Genomic DNA, 18,817 nt, shown 5'->3' on the forward strand with positions numbered 1-18,817 from the left:
CCTTTATTAAAATACAGTGGCAGATGATTGCCTTAAAAAGCATAGCACATTTAACCTTTAGATTTCATAAGATTTGGAAGCTACAACTTAAAAGTAGACATACGGAAAGATTGTAGTCAATTAGTTCTCAAATATTCTATAAATATCACTTGAGCTTCATCCTAAACTTTCAGATTTCTATGCTTCTTTCATAAAGAACCACTTTTCCCATGGGGAGCATCATAAGAATTAGCATTTTAGAAAAATACACAGATTATTCTTACAAAAAAAGTCTGTATATCACATATTGAGACATCTAATTCAATGGCAACTATACACATACAAGGAGAAATCTTGAATTAACTTACCAAGTGTGCATAATACAAAGGATTTTAGATGACATTTGTTTCTTAACTGATATAAGTAAAAGTTTTCATAATGACAGTGTGTTGAAAATAATTTGTTTTGGGCATAGAAAAACATGGAAACTTGAAACTTCTTTTTTTCTAATCCTTCAATAGAAATTTGATTTTTTTTTTTAAAAAAGAAGGTTATCAGAGAGAAATAGATATCCACATAGAGCAAAAGTAAGAGATAAAGTGAGAATGGCAGATGAAAAAGGCTAAAACCAATGAGAGCAAAAAGGCTTCTGGACCAGGTGACAATTATAGATCATCTTAGCTTGGTCTGCCTTTCTGGTTGAAATGGTTTTGTAACATAGAAAATTTAAACACTAAAAATAAAAACATGATACATTTATTGAGTGTTTTGGCAAAGAAAAAAAGACTTGCTGTTTAATTAGCTTTCCCTTATTATCCCAAGATTGAAAGATGGATAATCACATGAAGGCATAGACTTCAATCTTGAGAAGATATAGTTAATAATTGACAGGTATAAAGACTCAGGAATTCTGACTTGTTTGCCCTGAATTCAGTTTGGATTATTCTTTTAGATTGTTTTGATAGAAGTAGAATTAAATTGGAGCCAAATATATCACAAACATTTAAGTTGTACACTAATAAGCCTTGGTGCTTACCTGGACTCAGTCTTTTAAAAACATTCTTCACTTTGTAGCCTACACTTTGATTTAGTACAGAACTATCATTTAAGGCTGGCATCAGAATCTCTGAAGGCGTTGCTCTTAGTGGACTCAATTCTTCCTGAGATACAGGCAAGAGTTGGTCAAACTTTTATTGCCTCAGTTCCTTTACCATATTTAAAGGAGCCAAACTGTCTCAATGGTTCATTTATTAATGGTTTTCCCTGAGTTGTATAAAGTTATTTCTTATTTTTATATATTTGAGACAAAAAATAATCAATATTTTAATCCTATATATATTCAAAGCCATTTGTTCCTTTTCAATTGATATGAGTACGATAAATCTTCAGGAGAATATCCCAAATGAAGATCAATGGTTGCTTTCTTTTTTATCCTGATAACTCAGGATAACATGTAAAAACCGGAAGTTTAAATTTGTTCTATATACCATAGAGCTCACAAAAATATTGTCATTGTTTTGGTGGGAATAATGGAATACAGTTCTCATTTCTCCACAAATTTAGATTTTCCCTATACTTGCAAATTTTCTGCTATTGGTCTGTTTACTTGCAGTGCTGACATGCTGTTTTTCTGATAATATAATTGCATGGTATTTGCTAAGGATATATTTGTACCCAAAGCAATCACCACAGGGAAAACATCTTGAAGATCTGTCTTTGAAAATGAACAGAAACATAATTTATTTTGTAAAGAACAGGAAAAAAGAAAAGATATAGTTGCTAATATCTACTCCATCAACCATTTAAAATTGGAGTGCAAATGAGAATTTTGAAGGGATACTTGAGAGAAAAATTGTTTTCACACCATTTATAATATAAAATTTCTCATAAATACCTGCAAAAAGCTTTCTTAGTATCACATTTCCAGGATCTAAACTACCACCTGTGACAATTATGCAAATAATACATATTTTATTGCAAAGATTTTGTAAAACATTGAAAAAGCAAAGCCATTTGCATTGTTTATCTTTTCTGAATGTCATTAACAAGTGAAGACAGGATGATAGTAAATTACATAATATGGAAATTCTTCGGAAAATAAAAACAAATTTTTGAACAATTTAAACGGTAATATTCAGTGTTGAATGGCCTGGCAAACTTAAGATGTAATATAAATCAGTTATTAAATCAGTTGTTAGATAATTTTTTTAAAAAGTACAAAGAAAGATTTATACCATAGCAAACTGCATACAAATAGATCAGAGACTATATAAATTGATATGATATTAGGCAGCATTAAAACAAGTGTAATGCACTGGTGAAAGATTAGAATGCTTGCATAGAATTGGAGAGATACAGAATGAGGCCCTTCTATGAAGAAAGGAGATTGGATGCGCCATGAATGTGTTTGCCTGTCTTCGAGCATGCAGGTGTGGGAGTGAGTAAAGAAGATACGCGCAGAGTTCCGAGTTGATTTGGTCACAGAAGTCGTGAGTTCAGAGAGCACATGATAATCCAGGGCTCAAAACAGCAACTTTGAATATCTCCTGATTTACAACATCCATCCTTTCTTTGTCTGGAAGGAAGAACTTGATTAAAAGTTGATTACAGTCAACTAGCTAACAGAAGTGTGCTCTAACAGATTAATGACTATTTGTAAAAACTTACTTGTTATTATCTTACATTCTTTGGCCCAAATAAAACACTTATTTGGGATTATGTCCTTCAAATATTTCTCCTCTTCTGCTCTGCACTGTGAAATTCTTATCAATGTACTCTTTCCAGTATAGTCACCATCAAGTTTAAAGAATGTGAACACATTTAGGAAAGCATGTCTTGAGGCTAAATCAATTTCTTAAGATATCTTCAGGCCCTACTATTCTAAAATTTTAGGACTAAGATGTAACATATATTCTCTAAGTAGCTAAACTAGAGGAAACAAATAAACATATACGTGTCCAGGGTTAAAAACAAAATCCCCCAAGCTGTAACATTTCATATTTCTATGGCTTTCTTTTATGGGTCCCTAAATGTCACCTGCTGGTTGTTGGAAGTTCTGAGAAAGTTCCTTATAATGTACCCAGTAAAAAAACTTTCAATTTTCACTGAAAGTCAAATTCACACCTAATTGCTAAGGCAAATGAAACCAAACTTGCTATTGCCATAAGTCTCCAAAGCTTAAATGTTATCCAGTGGAGCAATGGATGTTGATAAACCCCCATGATACCAGTTAACTCTTAAGTACTATCACCATTTCCCTACAGGCTCTATTGTCACCACTAAGACTCACATTGCTGCAGCTCTTATATCTACCCTATTAAACCAGCTGTCACACACTAAGCTGCATATTTGATGTTCTAGAATATTCAATGTATCCTCTGAAAACTTTGATCCACTAAAGGCATATAATATTCCAAACAATAATAATTAATGCTATCTACATCTTAGAAACATCTCTCTGGATACAGTTTATAAAACACTAGTTCCTCAAGAAGGTATGTAATGGATGTCTCATGCAAATATATCATAGGCAAAAAAACTCTTTGGATTTTCTTAAGAAAAAAAAGTCTTAAATATGCTAGCATACTTTGTGAATCTCATGAAAATAAAATAAAATGTTTTTCTACTCTGCTAAAGAATATTGGTTCATAGAAGTCTTCCTATTTGTGAAGCTCTGAGAGAGCTAACTTTCCAAAGAATGCTATTCAGAAAACTTTCTTAGACTTTTTATGAAGACAACGTTTTTAAGTTTAAATACTATTGTTGTTTTAAGTGTATGTATGCAACCTCTACCTGTCTCTCTATGTTACAAAAAAAAAAGCTTTAAAAATGACTATAAAATTACTTTCCAAGAAATAGATTACATTATGCAACATTTGAAAATCAGTAGGTATGAAGATAAAAGTATAGCAGCTGGTTGGATAAATGTTTTAATAATTTAAAAACACTTTAAAAATACATATTTTAAAAGTTATCTGTAGATTACTTAAATGAAAATCTTATTCCAGGTATCTTACATAGATTCTTCTGATGATTTTTTTCAGTTCCCTTTTTCTTCACCTCCACATATCAGAATCATCCCATTAGGATCTTATTCACCATATTGGATATGTGTCTGTTTCTTACTAGCTGTTTTTATTAGCTCAGTTTCTTTATATTAAAAATAAGAACAATAACAGAAATAATAGCCAACATGTATTTTAGGTACATTTATTTTAATGGTACAATTAGCATGTCTCTAAAATATCTGCCATACAATAAAAATAAACTGTACAACATACAAACTTTTATGTCCATTTAAGATTATCTGAAAGTGTTATACTGTTTCATAGAATATGCTTTAAATTATGCTCAGAATAAGCACATATTCTTCCAATTAACAATAGTATCACAGTTTGGAAGAAAATGAAAAAATGTATCAAATTGTGCTCTCTACATGATCAAACACAGGGAAATCATATTTGGAATGAATTCTGCATTGAATTCGTGGATTTTTCCCCATTTCTTAGTGTTTTTCTCTTCTAATTTAGCCATCCATATTGAAGAATTGTCCTAACAGAGTGCATGAAGAAATCAAGACAGTTCACTAAATAACTTAAGAAAATCTTAAATTTAGTTACTTTTCTATACACTCTCATAATATGCTTACATTTATTATTTTATAATAGTCATCATATATGAAATTATCTATTTATGTTTTTGTTTCCACACTAAACTGCAACTTCAGTACCACCGTGCACCATATCTTTCTTGGTTGTAATCGTATCTGAAGCCTCTAAGATAATACCTGTGGTGCACAGTGAGGGTTCTATCAGTATTTATGATATCAAGAGATTCTATATTCTTTGCTCTTTGTGGCAAAGTATACATTCCTTTATGTCTACATTATGGATATAGTGCCTCCCAGTACACATAGTAGCTCCTAACTCAGAAATAAAAAGTAAAAACAAATCCTGAAAATAAATTTAGGCATCTAAGAAAGAAGTGTCCAGTGAAATTTTGATTTTTTTAAAAAAAATAAATACAAGGTAAGAGAAACCGATCATTTGTATTTAAGATAGCCCATACAAAACAGGAAAATATTTATTTGTCTACAGATGTGGCCCATTTCGACCCTATGTGCAGAGGCACAAAGGCATGGATAGGAGCCAGAACATATCAGGAAACAGTGAAGAAGGCTGATAATATGAAAAATAGCTTTGAGACAACAAATAAGATTGATTGTAGAAAACAGAAGTAACTGGTCACAGACAAGTTATTATCAACTGTATGGTCTGCCTAAAATGAACAGGTATCAGTTCCATAAGCCTTAAGGGATTCTGGAGTGCAGGGCAGCCAGATGGTCCAACATGGATGTGGCTAACACCAGGAAGTACTGCAGAAACAACTGAAGCCTCTCCACCTGTTGACTTATGCCATTTGTGTCTCAGAGTGTGCATTAGCATTAAGAAGATGAGGGTGACATTTGCTTTAGTGTCATCATTTTTTTTAAAGAGGATCAATCTATAACCAATTAGTACTTCCTATCAAGAAATAGTCCCTTTGAGGGGCCAGGGATTTAGCCCGGGGATTTAGCTCAGGGGTTTCGCGGCCTGCTGCGCAAGCGCAAGGACCCGAATTTGATCCCGGATAACAAAAAAGGGGGGGGGGGGGAGGAGGAGGAGATGGAGATGATAGTTCCTTTGGGCTGGGGATTTAGCTCAGTGGCACTGCACCTGCCTCGGAAGTGCAAGGTCCTGAGTTCATTCCCCTGTACAGAAAAAAGAAATTGTCCCGTTGCAGAAGCATTTTTACCCATGATTTAAAGTCAAATTTTTGTCATCTTTGTCTTTATTCAAGTTACTAATTTGCAAACTTACTAGCTAGCTCCTATCTTCCTCTTCTGTTTTTAAGATGATTCTTTAAATCTACTTTGTGATGTGCCAAAGTAGAAAGGCTTTCTGTGATTATTTTCGATTTCAATTTAGTGTTAAAAAAAAAAAAAGGGAAACTCATATTTTTCTTCCTGCTAGCTAACTACACCTTCAGGTACAGTTATTTGTTGTATATGGAAAGAAATTGCAAGCTTTACTGATTAAAAAATAAACAGAAATAAAATTATTTTGAAGAGAAACCTGGTGCCGTGCTAGTTGAGAATTGTGGTTAATAGAGTACTCTTTTGAAACATAAAAACTAACTTGTTCAAATCAACAGATATCACCATAGGAAGCAAACTATTATGGGTTTCAATGATAAAATTGACTAGAGGACAGAAAAGGGTGTTTCTTTTTGTTAATACTACCCTCTAGTGGAATAAGGGCCAATAAAAAAGAGCAGGGTTTTGTAGAGTTGAGTTTATCTTTAATTTACTGCATAACAGAATATTTGTACAGAAACAGATTTATGTACATTTTTCTTTGGATGCCCCTGAAGCATAAATGTAATGAACTATTGATTATGCTTGTTGGCATTGCATTTCAATAAATTTTCTCATCTGAAGGAATGCATTGTGGAAGAACTATGGGCAAATGACTGTGCATCATAGCCACAATAAAAGATTACAACCTCGAAATATGTACAATATGCCATAAAAAGAAATACTACTACAATAGAACTGTATTGAATTATTTTTCATCCTGTCAATGGCCAGAGAAATAAAGGGGGGAAACAATATTTTAAAGATTTCAGTTATTTACAGCCTTACGTTTGTGTGTAATAAGTTTTTGAGAACAGATTATAAAAGTATCCACTGTGCATTCATTTAGAAGGTGAATCTAATGAACACTTCCTCACGGGCTAAAAGCTGCAATAGCCAACCCTATAAACAACTATACAGATACAATAGTAAAGGCATATTGTTTTCCTGTAGAATCAAATTTTCCCAAAAATACCTTGTCACATTAAGGTCTAAAAATTCCTCTAGGAGGGTGGGATATAAAAATATTCATAGGAACATAATGAGTTTATTCAGCTTTAGAAACCCATGTAGGAAATATTGAAAGGTTGGCCTCTTTTTAAATTTTCAGATGTTACAGTTTAGATATGAAAAAAGATTCCCACCCTTTTAGTTACAAGGTACTTTTATTAAATTAATCAACACCTTGAAAGGGGCAGGAGAAACTGTGTGCAAATACTTTTCACACTTACCTCCTGCCTGAATCCCCCAGACCAATACCCTAACACCTCTGATTAAAGAAAACCAGAGCTTCCTAACTTCTACTTGTTCAGATCCTTCACTTCCTCATTTATAAAGAAAATCTTTCTCATGCAAGAGGATATGAATACTCATGTCAAAAGGAAATATCTTCTATTTTTCAGTTTGCCTATCAAGATCAATTTCTTATTAGTGTCTGCAGGTTTATTCACATTCACAACTCAGAAGTCTATTCTGAACATAAAGTGAATCTCTTTGATTATAAGAGATAATTATCTTGATTCTTTTCCGAAAAGAGAAGTCCACAATTGGTTAATTACACTGTGTGGGAAAGTTGCTGTGTCTGGATAAACATCAAAGACTATGTAGAACTTTTTTTTTCTTTTGTGTTGTTTAGTACCAAAGGAGAAAAAGGTGACTTGGAGGGGAAGAATAGATAATTAGCAAATTTAAATTTGTACCTAAAGGTGTTTGACCCAAAGTGCGTACCTAAGTATATAACATGCTGGAAGGTATGATTATTACAAAATAATAGTTCAGCTATTTTAGCAAACATTACTTTTGAGAAAAATGATATGTGATTCTCCATAAATTATAAAATGTTGCAAGATTTATCTTACCCTCAAAGGACAGGGTTTCCTTATTTCAGCTTTGCCATATAAGTCAACGAATTCAAGCAACATCACCAACCCATCTGTGGATTCTCATCTTTACTGGTGAAATGGCAGTTTAGTGACATGAATACAGGGAGTCACTATCCCTATAGTCAATACCTCCAGTACCTAGCACTTGTCTATAAAAGTATGAGACACTTAATAAATATTGAATTAGTGATACAAAGTGAGTGACAATGCACATGTATCTCCAGACTGTGAAAATTAGATATAATGCCTATAATTTCCTTTGAATTAAATCTTTAAGTAAATGAATACTTTTCCGTCTGTAAGTATCTATACATTTTAATGTCATTTTGCACTATGCTGCTGGGAAAAGCCTCCATTTATCATTTCATATTTATAAGAATGAAAACAAGAATCTAAAGATATTTCACAGTTTACAGGTGAAATGTTCTAATTAGCATCACCCTATATAAAATAATTTGTAGTTGTGACAGAAACATAAAAGACATTTTTTGAAAAGCAACAGCAAAACATAAAAGACCATCTTTTACTCATAGAATTTTACCTTTAAGAAATTGTTTTCATCTTTTTATCAGTTAACCATTTTACATCGTACTGTTAGAAGAATATTAAAGAAAACTTTAAGCATCACTTCAGCCTCTGAAATGTTTATTTTTGGGGTAAGAGACAGTTCACTCCAGTGGAGTGGCCTTCAATGGATATCATATACATTAATTTTATACAGGAACTCTGGAAATTTGCTCTGGAATGCCAGTCTGGAGTAAGAGTAATATAATTGAGTGGAGGAAAGGCTGACAATGGCAAATGAGTTGTGTGATAAGAGCCAGAGTCAATGTAGTGACTGTGTCTCTAACCAGGTTTTAACTGAAGCACTAACCTCTTGATTGTGTTTTACAGGATATGAATGATTATCCTCCGGTATTCAGTAAACGAATCTACAAAGGGCTGGTGGCACCAGACGCAGTCAAGGGCACACCGATCACAACAGTTTATGCTGAAGATGCAGACCCTCCTGTAAGTAAGACATTGATTAGTACTTTGAGCTTTAGGGAGGAAAAATTTTAACTCTCCTAAGTGATGCAGTTCCTAAAAGAGCAAAGCTGATCCATGACAGTTTCACTCCCAGCCATTTATAAACCTTTGCTTATTGCATCTACAGGTACAGACTATATTTCAAATAATTGTAATTAAACTTAGGCAATTAGACCTAGGACTTTCTGTTAAAATTTAAAATGTGCTATTTTATCAACTTACCTATTGCCAATGATAAATATATGTGAAAAGAATCGTCTACATTTGGAATCACAATTATCATAGTCTCTTATTAGAACAGTATAGGCTTAGTTTAATATCAACAGGTTTTAAACTTACATATTTTCTGCTTTTTTTCATACATGAGCAGTATTTTATTAAGAAAGTTTAAATCAGCACAGGACATAAAGCTTGTTTGAATTGTTTACTTTGAGAAACTAAAATCTCAATAATACTTTTTGAACATTGTTAACAGATTTTTAATCATACAGAATTTTATCTCTTTTGAGATCACGCAAATTACCATTTGAGACAAGATTTTTAACTAAAATAGTATGGCAGAAGTGATGTAAAAATACTATGGCAGAAGTGATGTAAAGTTAATCGTGTTTCATTTTTGCATTTAAAATAACAAAATAACAAAAATGTTATTACTTATATTACTTCCTACAAGAGTAATATAAGTAATATTGCCTTCCTATAGGAATATAGAGTGCTTAATAAAAATTCCGTATTCTCCTAAGTGCTAAATGGTGAAGATTTCACGTTTTATTGTGAATGATCTCACATCACCTAAGTCAGTGCTTGATAGATTCTAGAAAAATATGGATAAAAATTTCAAATGAACTACTTTTTAAGAGTAAGAAAGATTTTACTCATTTTCAATTTTTTATCAGCTCATGTTTGCAGGGCATGAGGATTATATTCATCACACCGGATTAGAACATTCGCACGTCTCTTTATGTCTCCACCCCTTCCCCTCCCTCCATCTCTTCATCTCCTCCTATAAGTGATTTATACATTGTTTTATATTGTGAACAAAAATAATATTTTTGAAATAATTTTATTTAATAAAACGTGAATGGCAGTTACAACATTTTCAACTTCAATTGTGACAAGATATTTAAAGACAACATGTGACTATAAGGTCTTGAAAAATAATAATGTTAACATGAAAGCAATGACCTTCCGAAGTCCCTTTGCCTGAGAGTGCTAAAAGGTCCCTGAAATAGATTTGTAACATTTTAGGAAATATGTTAGGCAAAATGTCATACATTTAAATCCAACAGTAGGGATGGTTAATGTGAAATTGATGGTTAATCTGTTTTTAAGTGTACTGTCACAGGTATAAAACACTTTGAAATTAGTAATATGCATTCAGTTATATTTATCATATGCTTTTTGAGCATCAACTGCATATTATTCATGGTGATAACCAGTTTTTGCTGTCAAGGCACTGACAATCCTATGGAAAAACAATTAAAAATTATAACAGTACATAAATGAGTGTAAGCAAACAGTATTTTAACACACTTATTTCTAAAAAAATTATTACTGGGAAATTTAAGATAGTGTTAAGATATCTAATACTATTAATGATGAGTGATCAAAAGTGTTGTTCATCTATATATGACAGACCTCAAAGTCTTAGTGTAGAAATCCTTGCTTTTTTATTTTTGCATCTTTAACTTTGTTGTGTGGCTTGAAATTTAGATCCCATCCACCAGTGTGAGAGAAGTTGTTTTGGTCTGTGGTCCGTTTTAAGATTAAAGTACTTATTTAAAGAAGTCTCTGTTTTCAGACCCTGAATCTCTTTTACAAAAAAAGAAAATAAAATTGGCAGGCTTAAATTCTAAATTTCTTTGGAAGAAGTTTTCAGCTTTGCACTTTAAATATTGTAGTAATTTTTAACATTTTACATGATGTTGACTTTAGAGAAAAGGTGAATGCAAGTAATTTGATCGAAATACTGATTGTGCTTATTTCAATATGTATTTCTCAGATTCAGCTTCAGTTCTTGAATATTAACAATCTTTCCATGTAAATGTAGTTCAGAATTGAGCTTTTGAGTCATTTTTGTAAATGAGTCCACTGAATAAGCATAATCATAATTTGGCTGCACCCAACCAATCCCAAAAAAACTCAATTTCAAGAAATTTTTTTAGAAATTAAGTATTATATTACATAATTTTCAAAAATACTATGATTTATTTTTATCCTTATTTTACGTTGATGTCATGAAGACAGAGTAAGTATTTAGAGAATGCTCTTGCTAAGTGTTTTCTATTCTTGTTATTATAAACCTTTATTAGCTAGAAGAAAACAGTTTTAATTTCATGCCTTCAGAGCTCTCATATCAATTCCAGTACTTTAGGTTGTAAATATCTACTATCATACTGCGTGTTTAGTTAATAGTTTCTCTTGTAAACTAGAATATAAGTCCTGGGCAGAAATTAAAATTTATTCCAGTTCAAATTCCTATATTTAACTCAGGGCCTGGTACTCAGTAACCTGCTAGGAAAATTTTGAATATAATCGAATAGATGCATAAATTAATGGTTATTTCTGTACTCTTCAGTATTGACAAAATGTACCAGATTCTTAGAAATTTGATTTTATGTGATTCTGGAAAACTTTTGTAATGTCTCCAAGCCTTGGTTTGAACACTTGAGGCTGAGAATTAAATGATGTGATATACATTTATGTTTGGCATAACTTTGGACCTCTCACATGTTAGATATTACTACTTTTCAAAAATAATACTTTTCATTTATACAGATTGACTATGTCTTTTTTTAAAGTGAGAACCACCCATTTTAAATTAGAAAGTAGCAACAATAAAACACTTTTAAGTATCACAGGAAAAAAGCCTAGTATGGTCTAAAAGCTAGAGAGCGTTTTTGCTGAATATAAATTAAGAATTATAAAATGCATGTTGTGCAGAAATAAAGTGCTCTAGAGGAAGAAAAAAATCATCTAGGGATTTCCCCCGCATTGAACTAAAGCTGTTAGGACTTTATTTTCTGCCTTGCCTTTGTGACAAGATTGGCATTATATAGTTCACAGGAGATGTGAGTAGTGAATGACTGATCATTTTTGGTATTAAAAAGTGCTAACCTTTTCTTTCTCCTCACCAGAGATTTCTCACTTCAAACTTTCATAAAACAAAGTTGCAAGTGTAATTTCCATTTGCATATTTTTATTCTGTTTGCAACTGCAGGTCAGAAACCCTCATACAGGAGATCTCTTTGTGAACAAGGTCTGACAAATTAAAATCCTTCATGACCAAGTAGACATAGAACAATTGGGATAAATAAATGAAGCTCACTTTTTGCTCATTTCCACTAAAGTAAATATTGGTAATCCATGAAGGCTTATTGTCACTCTTAGACCATTCTTGTCAATTAATGCATTTTAGGAATTTCTTAGATTCTTGTTGAAGTAAGATAGTAATTGGAACATGTTTAATATTAGTAATTTTGACAAACTTTTATAAATACATATATAACATTGTAAAAAGTATATAGTACTTGAGAGGCTGGGATTTAGCGCAGTGGCACCTCACCTGCCTCATAAGCCCAAGGTCCTCAGTTTGATCCCCAGTACCCAAAAACAAAACCAACAAAAGAACCCCAATAAAACAAAAATATAGTACTTTAAATCTTTTTCTAGGCTTTGATATTGATTTATTAAATAAATACACTCCATAAAAAAGATCATATATGTTTTCAGTGGGACTTGGCTTTAAAATAATTTCCAAACACTAAGTATTCTCACTATACTTTTTAAAAACAAAACATAAAGTTGTTGCAAGTGTGAGGTTTTTCTTTTCGTGTATTGTGATTTTGATACTTAGACTTTTCAGAGTTCTGACATGTTAAAGAAGGAATTATTTGCAGAGCATTTTCACAAATGTCTTTAACACCCATATCAATCATCCAAGTGTACATTTGCTAATCTCTAAAGACTGAAAAAGATAGCCACCTTTTATTTTTTTCTGTGGCACATACCTTGTATTTTTAAAATGTCATGATGTCACCGATGGATAACAGTTAATTATGTTTATCTTCTCAAAATATTTAGCCCTCCAAATAGTTATTCTGTCACAATTTATTGGCAGAAACCATAGCAGTATAAGGAAAGCAATAATTGCTTTTATCCATAATTTGTTGCTTATTGGTTTTGTGCGCCATAAAGCTACTCAGAGCCAGAAATTTTATAAAATTTTATTTTAAACTCCAGGTATTATGGCTCATCTGTGTCATTTTCATTTAGAACATTTACTGATCTATTTTTCACTATTAACCATAGACTGGTGATAGGATGCTGTATTGATTCAGGTTATTGCTAGCAATGTAGCAGAAACTCTGGTTTTAAAGATCAGCAGCCACTAACTATGATTGCTGACCCCTGGTCATGGGTAAGGGACGTATGTACAGCTCGTTGGTTCTTTTTCTTCACATCAAAGCTAAATAGGGAAACAATCAAGAGCCTTTTGCACTGTGAATGTCAGCTAGTGAAACCGGAGATGATGTCACCCCAGCCTGAGTCCCTTTGGTCTCAAATACTAATTAAAAAGAAAGCACACCATGAAACAGTTGGGTTTTAATCTTTAAAATAACAATGAGTTCTAATTAAATTTGAAAGTGTAAGTGGGTACAAAAGGGAAGGTTTTATGAGAAAGTATAAGCATAATTATGGCATAGCAAAGGCTTATCTATGCATTTTAAGAATCATGTTTATTTATTTTTCCTTTCTGTGGCATATATAACATGTTACATAACACTATAATTATTATTATTTCACAACATATATACTTATTTACATTTCTCATGCCACTTTTGATTGATTTTAGAATTAACCTTTTCAGATACAAATATTAATCTTCTAATTTAGAAACTGCCATAATTACCAGGGCTAAAGGTATATTTTGCTTTTATGATAAATGGAAATATGCCTAAAATTTATTTTAATCTATTAAAAAGCATCTACCATACTCTATGATGTACCAATAATTTACATCTTCAACTGTTTTCTTTTGGTAAAAGTAAAGCTCATGAAATCAAGGTCACAAAACCTGACAGATTTTTGAGGGAAAAGAGTGAAATACAATAGTTTTTCTTTGGAGTTCAGTCATAGGCTTTTCTTATCACTTATCACTTGTTAGAAGAAGTGAAAACAGACTCCCTAAAAGTGAATCTTTTGCTTTTATAATCTGGATTCTTGGCCTTCACACTCTCTAAGGTAAGGCATTGGTAACTCTTAATCCTATTATTAGTATTTTTCATTTCTTTTATCTTGTTGAATGTTGTTGCTATGTTTCAGCAGTGAATTTACAATCACATACAGACATAGCACACTCTAGACATTTCATAGTACTTATTGAATAAATAAATATGGCAGAATGGAGACAGAGATAAAGCCATGATAATGTCTATGGAAGATGTCAGGAAGTTATTCAGAGAATAGAGAAGTGAATGTGTTTTGATATACTCTGATCCTATTCCAGACAGGAATTTTACATTTAAAAATATAGAGGATTCATTTAACTGAATATAGAAAAAGTTGGCACAGTATATATATATATATATATCTCCAAAAATTACAGTCAACATTATTCATATGTTCATGAATTTATGTAACATGATTTGAACTATGTCTGTTTCAATAAATGTTAAACATTTAAAAGAAACTATTAGAACTATCATTACAAATTCATTTGTACCAGAAATGTGGAGGATCTGTTTTTGGAAATCCAGTTTCTTATCTAAATAATGAAAGGTTACTAAAGATGTATTAACAGAGCAATAGTAAAACCTAAGCTACCTATAGTACGAATTGTTTACTGTAATGTATGGTTTTTGTTGGATAAAATAAAGAGCAAAACCCAGGAGGCAAGTGGCAGCTAGTGCCTTCATTAAATACAAAAATAAATGGTAAGGAATAGAAATGGAGAAAATGGAGATACTTAAAAGTCACTCAGTAAAATGTATTGATAGCTTATTCAATGCAAGGCTGGAGATCAAAGGCAAAACAAGGACATAATCCACAGTGAATCAAGAGTTTCTAGCTGTACCATTTAAGAGAGTTATAGCAATAGTTGATAGAAATAATTTTGCTAGAAAAGAAAACTATTTTGGGAAAAATAATGAAATCAAATTTGGAACAAATTAAATGAGAAATGACATCAAATATAAGAGGAATAAGCTATAGAATGACAAAAATTGTCATCCCTGGGGCCTTGACCAAGAGATTGAGAAATTAAACTGAGGCATAGCTAGTGAAGGAGTAATACTAGACAGCTCATGTCTTCTGCAAAGCTATAGACTTCTTAAACCAAGGAGTTTCTGATAATTAACTTGGAAAGAGAATAAAAGTAAATGGGAGGTTGGGGCCAAGATCTTCTCACAAGCCAATGACATTATAAGGAGTTCCTTAGGTAGAGACTGTGTTGCCACAGTTGTTTTGTTCCTTGCCCAGATAGTTTGGCTGCCTTTTAAAAGATGAGGAATCAGTCAGACAGAAATTACTAGATTAATACTTTAGGGGAAAATGCAAAATAGGCATCACCTCAATAGACATTGAAACTCTAAAAGTAAATTCATCTTCTAAGAGAAAAAAATCATATCCGGAAAAGATAGAAAATTGAAAATAAAAGGAATTTTGGAGATGCATTGGGGGTTAAAGAGTAATAAGATCAGGAGAAAGGAAGCTTTAAAATGGTAGAGTAGAAATTAGCCACTGATGTGGTAAAAATGAAATGATATATTTAATGAAGAGAAAGAAATGAATGGTGAATATATCACTTCACAGCCGGAAGAATAAAATCTAAACAAAGAACTGTAGTTCTGTTGATTAGAAATTCGGGGGCAGCACTGATGATAAATTGGCCTCTGGTCTCCTGATGCTGTTTCCTTTTTCTTTTTCATTATCTGTATTATTTTGAGGTACAAATTTTATTTCTGGTTTCCTTACTTCTTTTGACATTATTAGTTTATTTTTATAGTATTTTTAAAAATTACTTATTAATATTCTCTATAAAACCATTTATGGACTTTTCATTATATTTCTTGCATATATTAATAATGCCAATTTTGATTCATTTCTATTTTTATATATCATATTCTTTAATATTCTGACCCATTGAATTTTAAGGGTACATATTTTTTGAATTATGATATATATAAAGCTTTATTTATTTTGCTTACACTTACAACATAGCCTTGACAAACTATTAGAGTATTGATCCAAATTTTTGCCCACTAAAACTATACTCCCAGGCATTGTAGTACACACCTGTAATCCCAGGACACAGGAGCTGAGACAAGAGGATGACTACAAGTTTGAGGTCATCCTGGGTTACATAATGAGTTCATGGCCAGTTTGAACTACAAAGTAAGACTCTGTCTCAAAAAGAGTAAACAAAATAATAATAAATAATAATAAAAAACCTATACCTAGGAGTTTCTCCTGTTTTCTGTTACTTAACCTTATAGAAATGTGAGGCAAAATTAATTTTTCTTCATTTTTTTGGTATTTTGGTTTTATTTATAAAATCCTCTATCTTGAAATTAATCTTTTCATTATTATATACTGAAGTGTTGTCTGGACAAAATACCCAACAGTCAAAGTTGAAGGAGGAAAGATTTATTTGTTTCACAGTCTATGGAGTGAATAGAGTCTATAGAAGTTTCAGGTCATAGTTGGCTGGCTTCAAGGCAGGATGACATAACACAGGTGCATTCCAGAGAAGAAATAGTTCATGGCAGGCAGAATACAGCAAGCAGTAAGTGACAAGTGACAATCAATAACACTTTTTGTGTCACTTATATTTTATCCAGGCTAAGCACCCTTAGGGAGAGTAGCAGAAACACCCAGGGTGGGGCAGCCTGAATCCTAGCATCACACCATGAATCAATCCCAGCATCACATCCTTGATCCCAGCAGCACACATCCTAGATCTAGCCACCTCCAAAAAGCCCCACCTATGACCACATGAGGCTTTGAGGAGACAGCTAGATAGAACACATAAGAGATGTTATTTTTCTATATTAATTATGTCTAGTATGTGATAGCTCCTTATATACAGACTTAAATGTTCATCAGCTCAAGAAAGTTTTGAGTGGCTTAAAGAGTGTGAGCTCTGGAATGAGACGTGTGATTTGAACTCCTTGAACTCTGGACACTGCCAATCACTGTATTCTTGGGCAATTCAGTTGGTCAGTCTGTCTTTTAATTCTTACATTTAGAAAATGATAAAAATAGCACAACTGAACAGCATACATCCATTTTCCTCTCTTCCTGCCCATCAACCACCATTCTACTCTCTGCTTCTCAGAGTTTAACTTATTTAAAATTCCTCTTATAAGAAAATAGAGTATTTTTCCTTCTAAACTGGTTTACTCATTTAGCATAATGTCCTTAAGTTTCATCCACATTGCTGCAGATGACAATATTTTGTTCTTTTTAAGCCTGGATAATATTTATTTGTGTGTATATAGCACATATTGTTAATCTACTACATAGATCTAGGTTGTTTCTGCATCTTGGATTGTGAACAATGCTAAAGTATTTGTGTGAATATAAATGTTACTTTGAGATCTTGATTTTGAATCTTCTACATAAATTCCCCAAATGGGTGTCTTAGTTACTTTTCTTGTTGCTGAGACAAAATACCCAATACCCAAGGTTAAAGAAGGAAAGGTTTATTTAAGTTCACAGTTTGTGGAGGTTTCAGTCCATAATCAACTGGCTCCATGGCAGGGCCACATAAAAGAAGGGCATCACAGAGGAGAAATGATTCATGGCAAAGGAGGCAGAGGACAGGAAAAACAGCAAGCATCAGCAGCATCAACCAGCCTGCCTCTCTTCGCTCCCTTTATATTCCAACTAGGCTGTAAACCTATTGATTGGTGCTGCCTACTCCCAGGATGGGGCTTTCATTATTCAAACTCTTGATCCCAATATCACACCCTTAATCTGCAATCACACACTCTAATTCAGCCACCTTTGAAACTCCCCACCTATGGCCACATGAAGCTTTGGGAGGACATCTACATATAAGGCATAACAATAGGACTCCTGATCATATGATAGTTCTGTTCCTACTATATTGAGAAACCTTCATACTGCTTCCCACAGTGGCAGTATCATTTTATATTCTTACAGTGTACAAGTATACCAATTTCTCTATGTTCTTGATAATGCTTATCTTTTTGAAAAGAAAATAATAGCCATACTAATAAAAGTGAGGCAATATATCACTGTTTTTTTTTTCATTTCATGATGATTAATAATATTGAGCATGTTTTCATATACCTATTGGACATTTATATTTCTTGGAGAATTGTCTATTGAAATTCTTTGCACATTTCTGTGATATCTGAGGGGGGTTGTTAGTCTAGAGATCTAATTATAATATTGTGCCTGTAGTTGGTAATAATGTAATGTATATTTAAAAGTTTTAGAGAGTAGATCACATATTAAATGTTCTGACAACAATAAAAATTTCTCACTTTAGGGTTGGTATGGAATTAAAAAGTGTCCTTTATGTGAAATAGTTAATGTCTGTCAGAATAACTGTAGCTATCATTGCTTTTGAATTTACACTCATCTTTTTCATGTGTGGTGTCCCCTATATCTGTTTTCTCTGTTTATTTTTTGTGATCTCTCTTCTGTATCTATTGTTTGTGATCTTTCCCTTTGTCCTTTTTGTATGAATTCTGGAAAATTCTGCAAGAGACTCCTGGAGAGGTGCTTGGATCATGGGTGCACTATAATTATCAGTGGGTTAATTCACTGATGTTCATAGCTGAATTTGCTATTAGGATGTGGGGCCCAGTTGGAGAAGATGGGTCACTAGGGCCATCTCCTTAGGGATTGTATCTTTCATATTGCTTGCTGATGCTCCTCCCAGTGAGGTAGGAAGCTTTCTCCTGACCCACACTTCCAATATTTGAGCAAGCTAATCACGGACAAATATTTCTGAAAGCATGTGCCAAAGTAAACCTTGCCTCCTTTAAATTGATGGTGT

General features: G+C 32.6%; 1 protein-coding gene across 21 annotated transcripts in view; it reads left to right on the forward strand.

Moving 5' to 3' along the window:
* The window catches only part of Pcdh15 (protocadherin related 15), a 1,622,160-nt gene that overhangs the window by 1,426,540 nt on the left and 176,803 nt on the right, over positions 1–18,817 (forward strand). For all 21 annotated transcript variants that reach the window (XR_015440346.1, XR_015440347.1, XM_087184836.1 and 18 more), the window contains one exon: positions 8,650–8,766. Coding sequence is in view for 19 of the 21 variants with exons in the window: in XM_087184836.1 (XP_087040962.1) it covers positions 8,650–8,766 (117 nt within the window). In the remaining 2 variants the exon portion in view is untranslated. The remainder of the gene's footprint in view (positions 1–8,649; positions 8,767–18,817) is intronic.

Source organism: Heterocephalus glaber, unplaced genomic scaffold, assembly GCF_053883595.1.
Source record: "Heterocephalus glaber isolate CG9 unplaced genomic scaffold, H.glaber_assembly_v1.0 deba00001497, whole genome shotgun sequence".
Taxonomy (NCBI): domain Eukaryota; kingdom Metazoa; phylum Chordata; class Mammalia; order Rodentia; family Bathyergidae; genus Heterocephalus; species Heterocephalus glaber.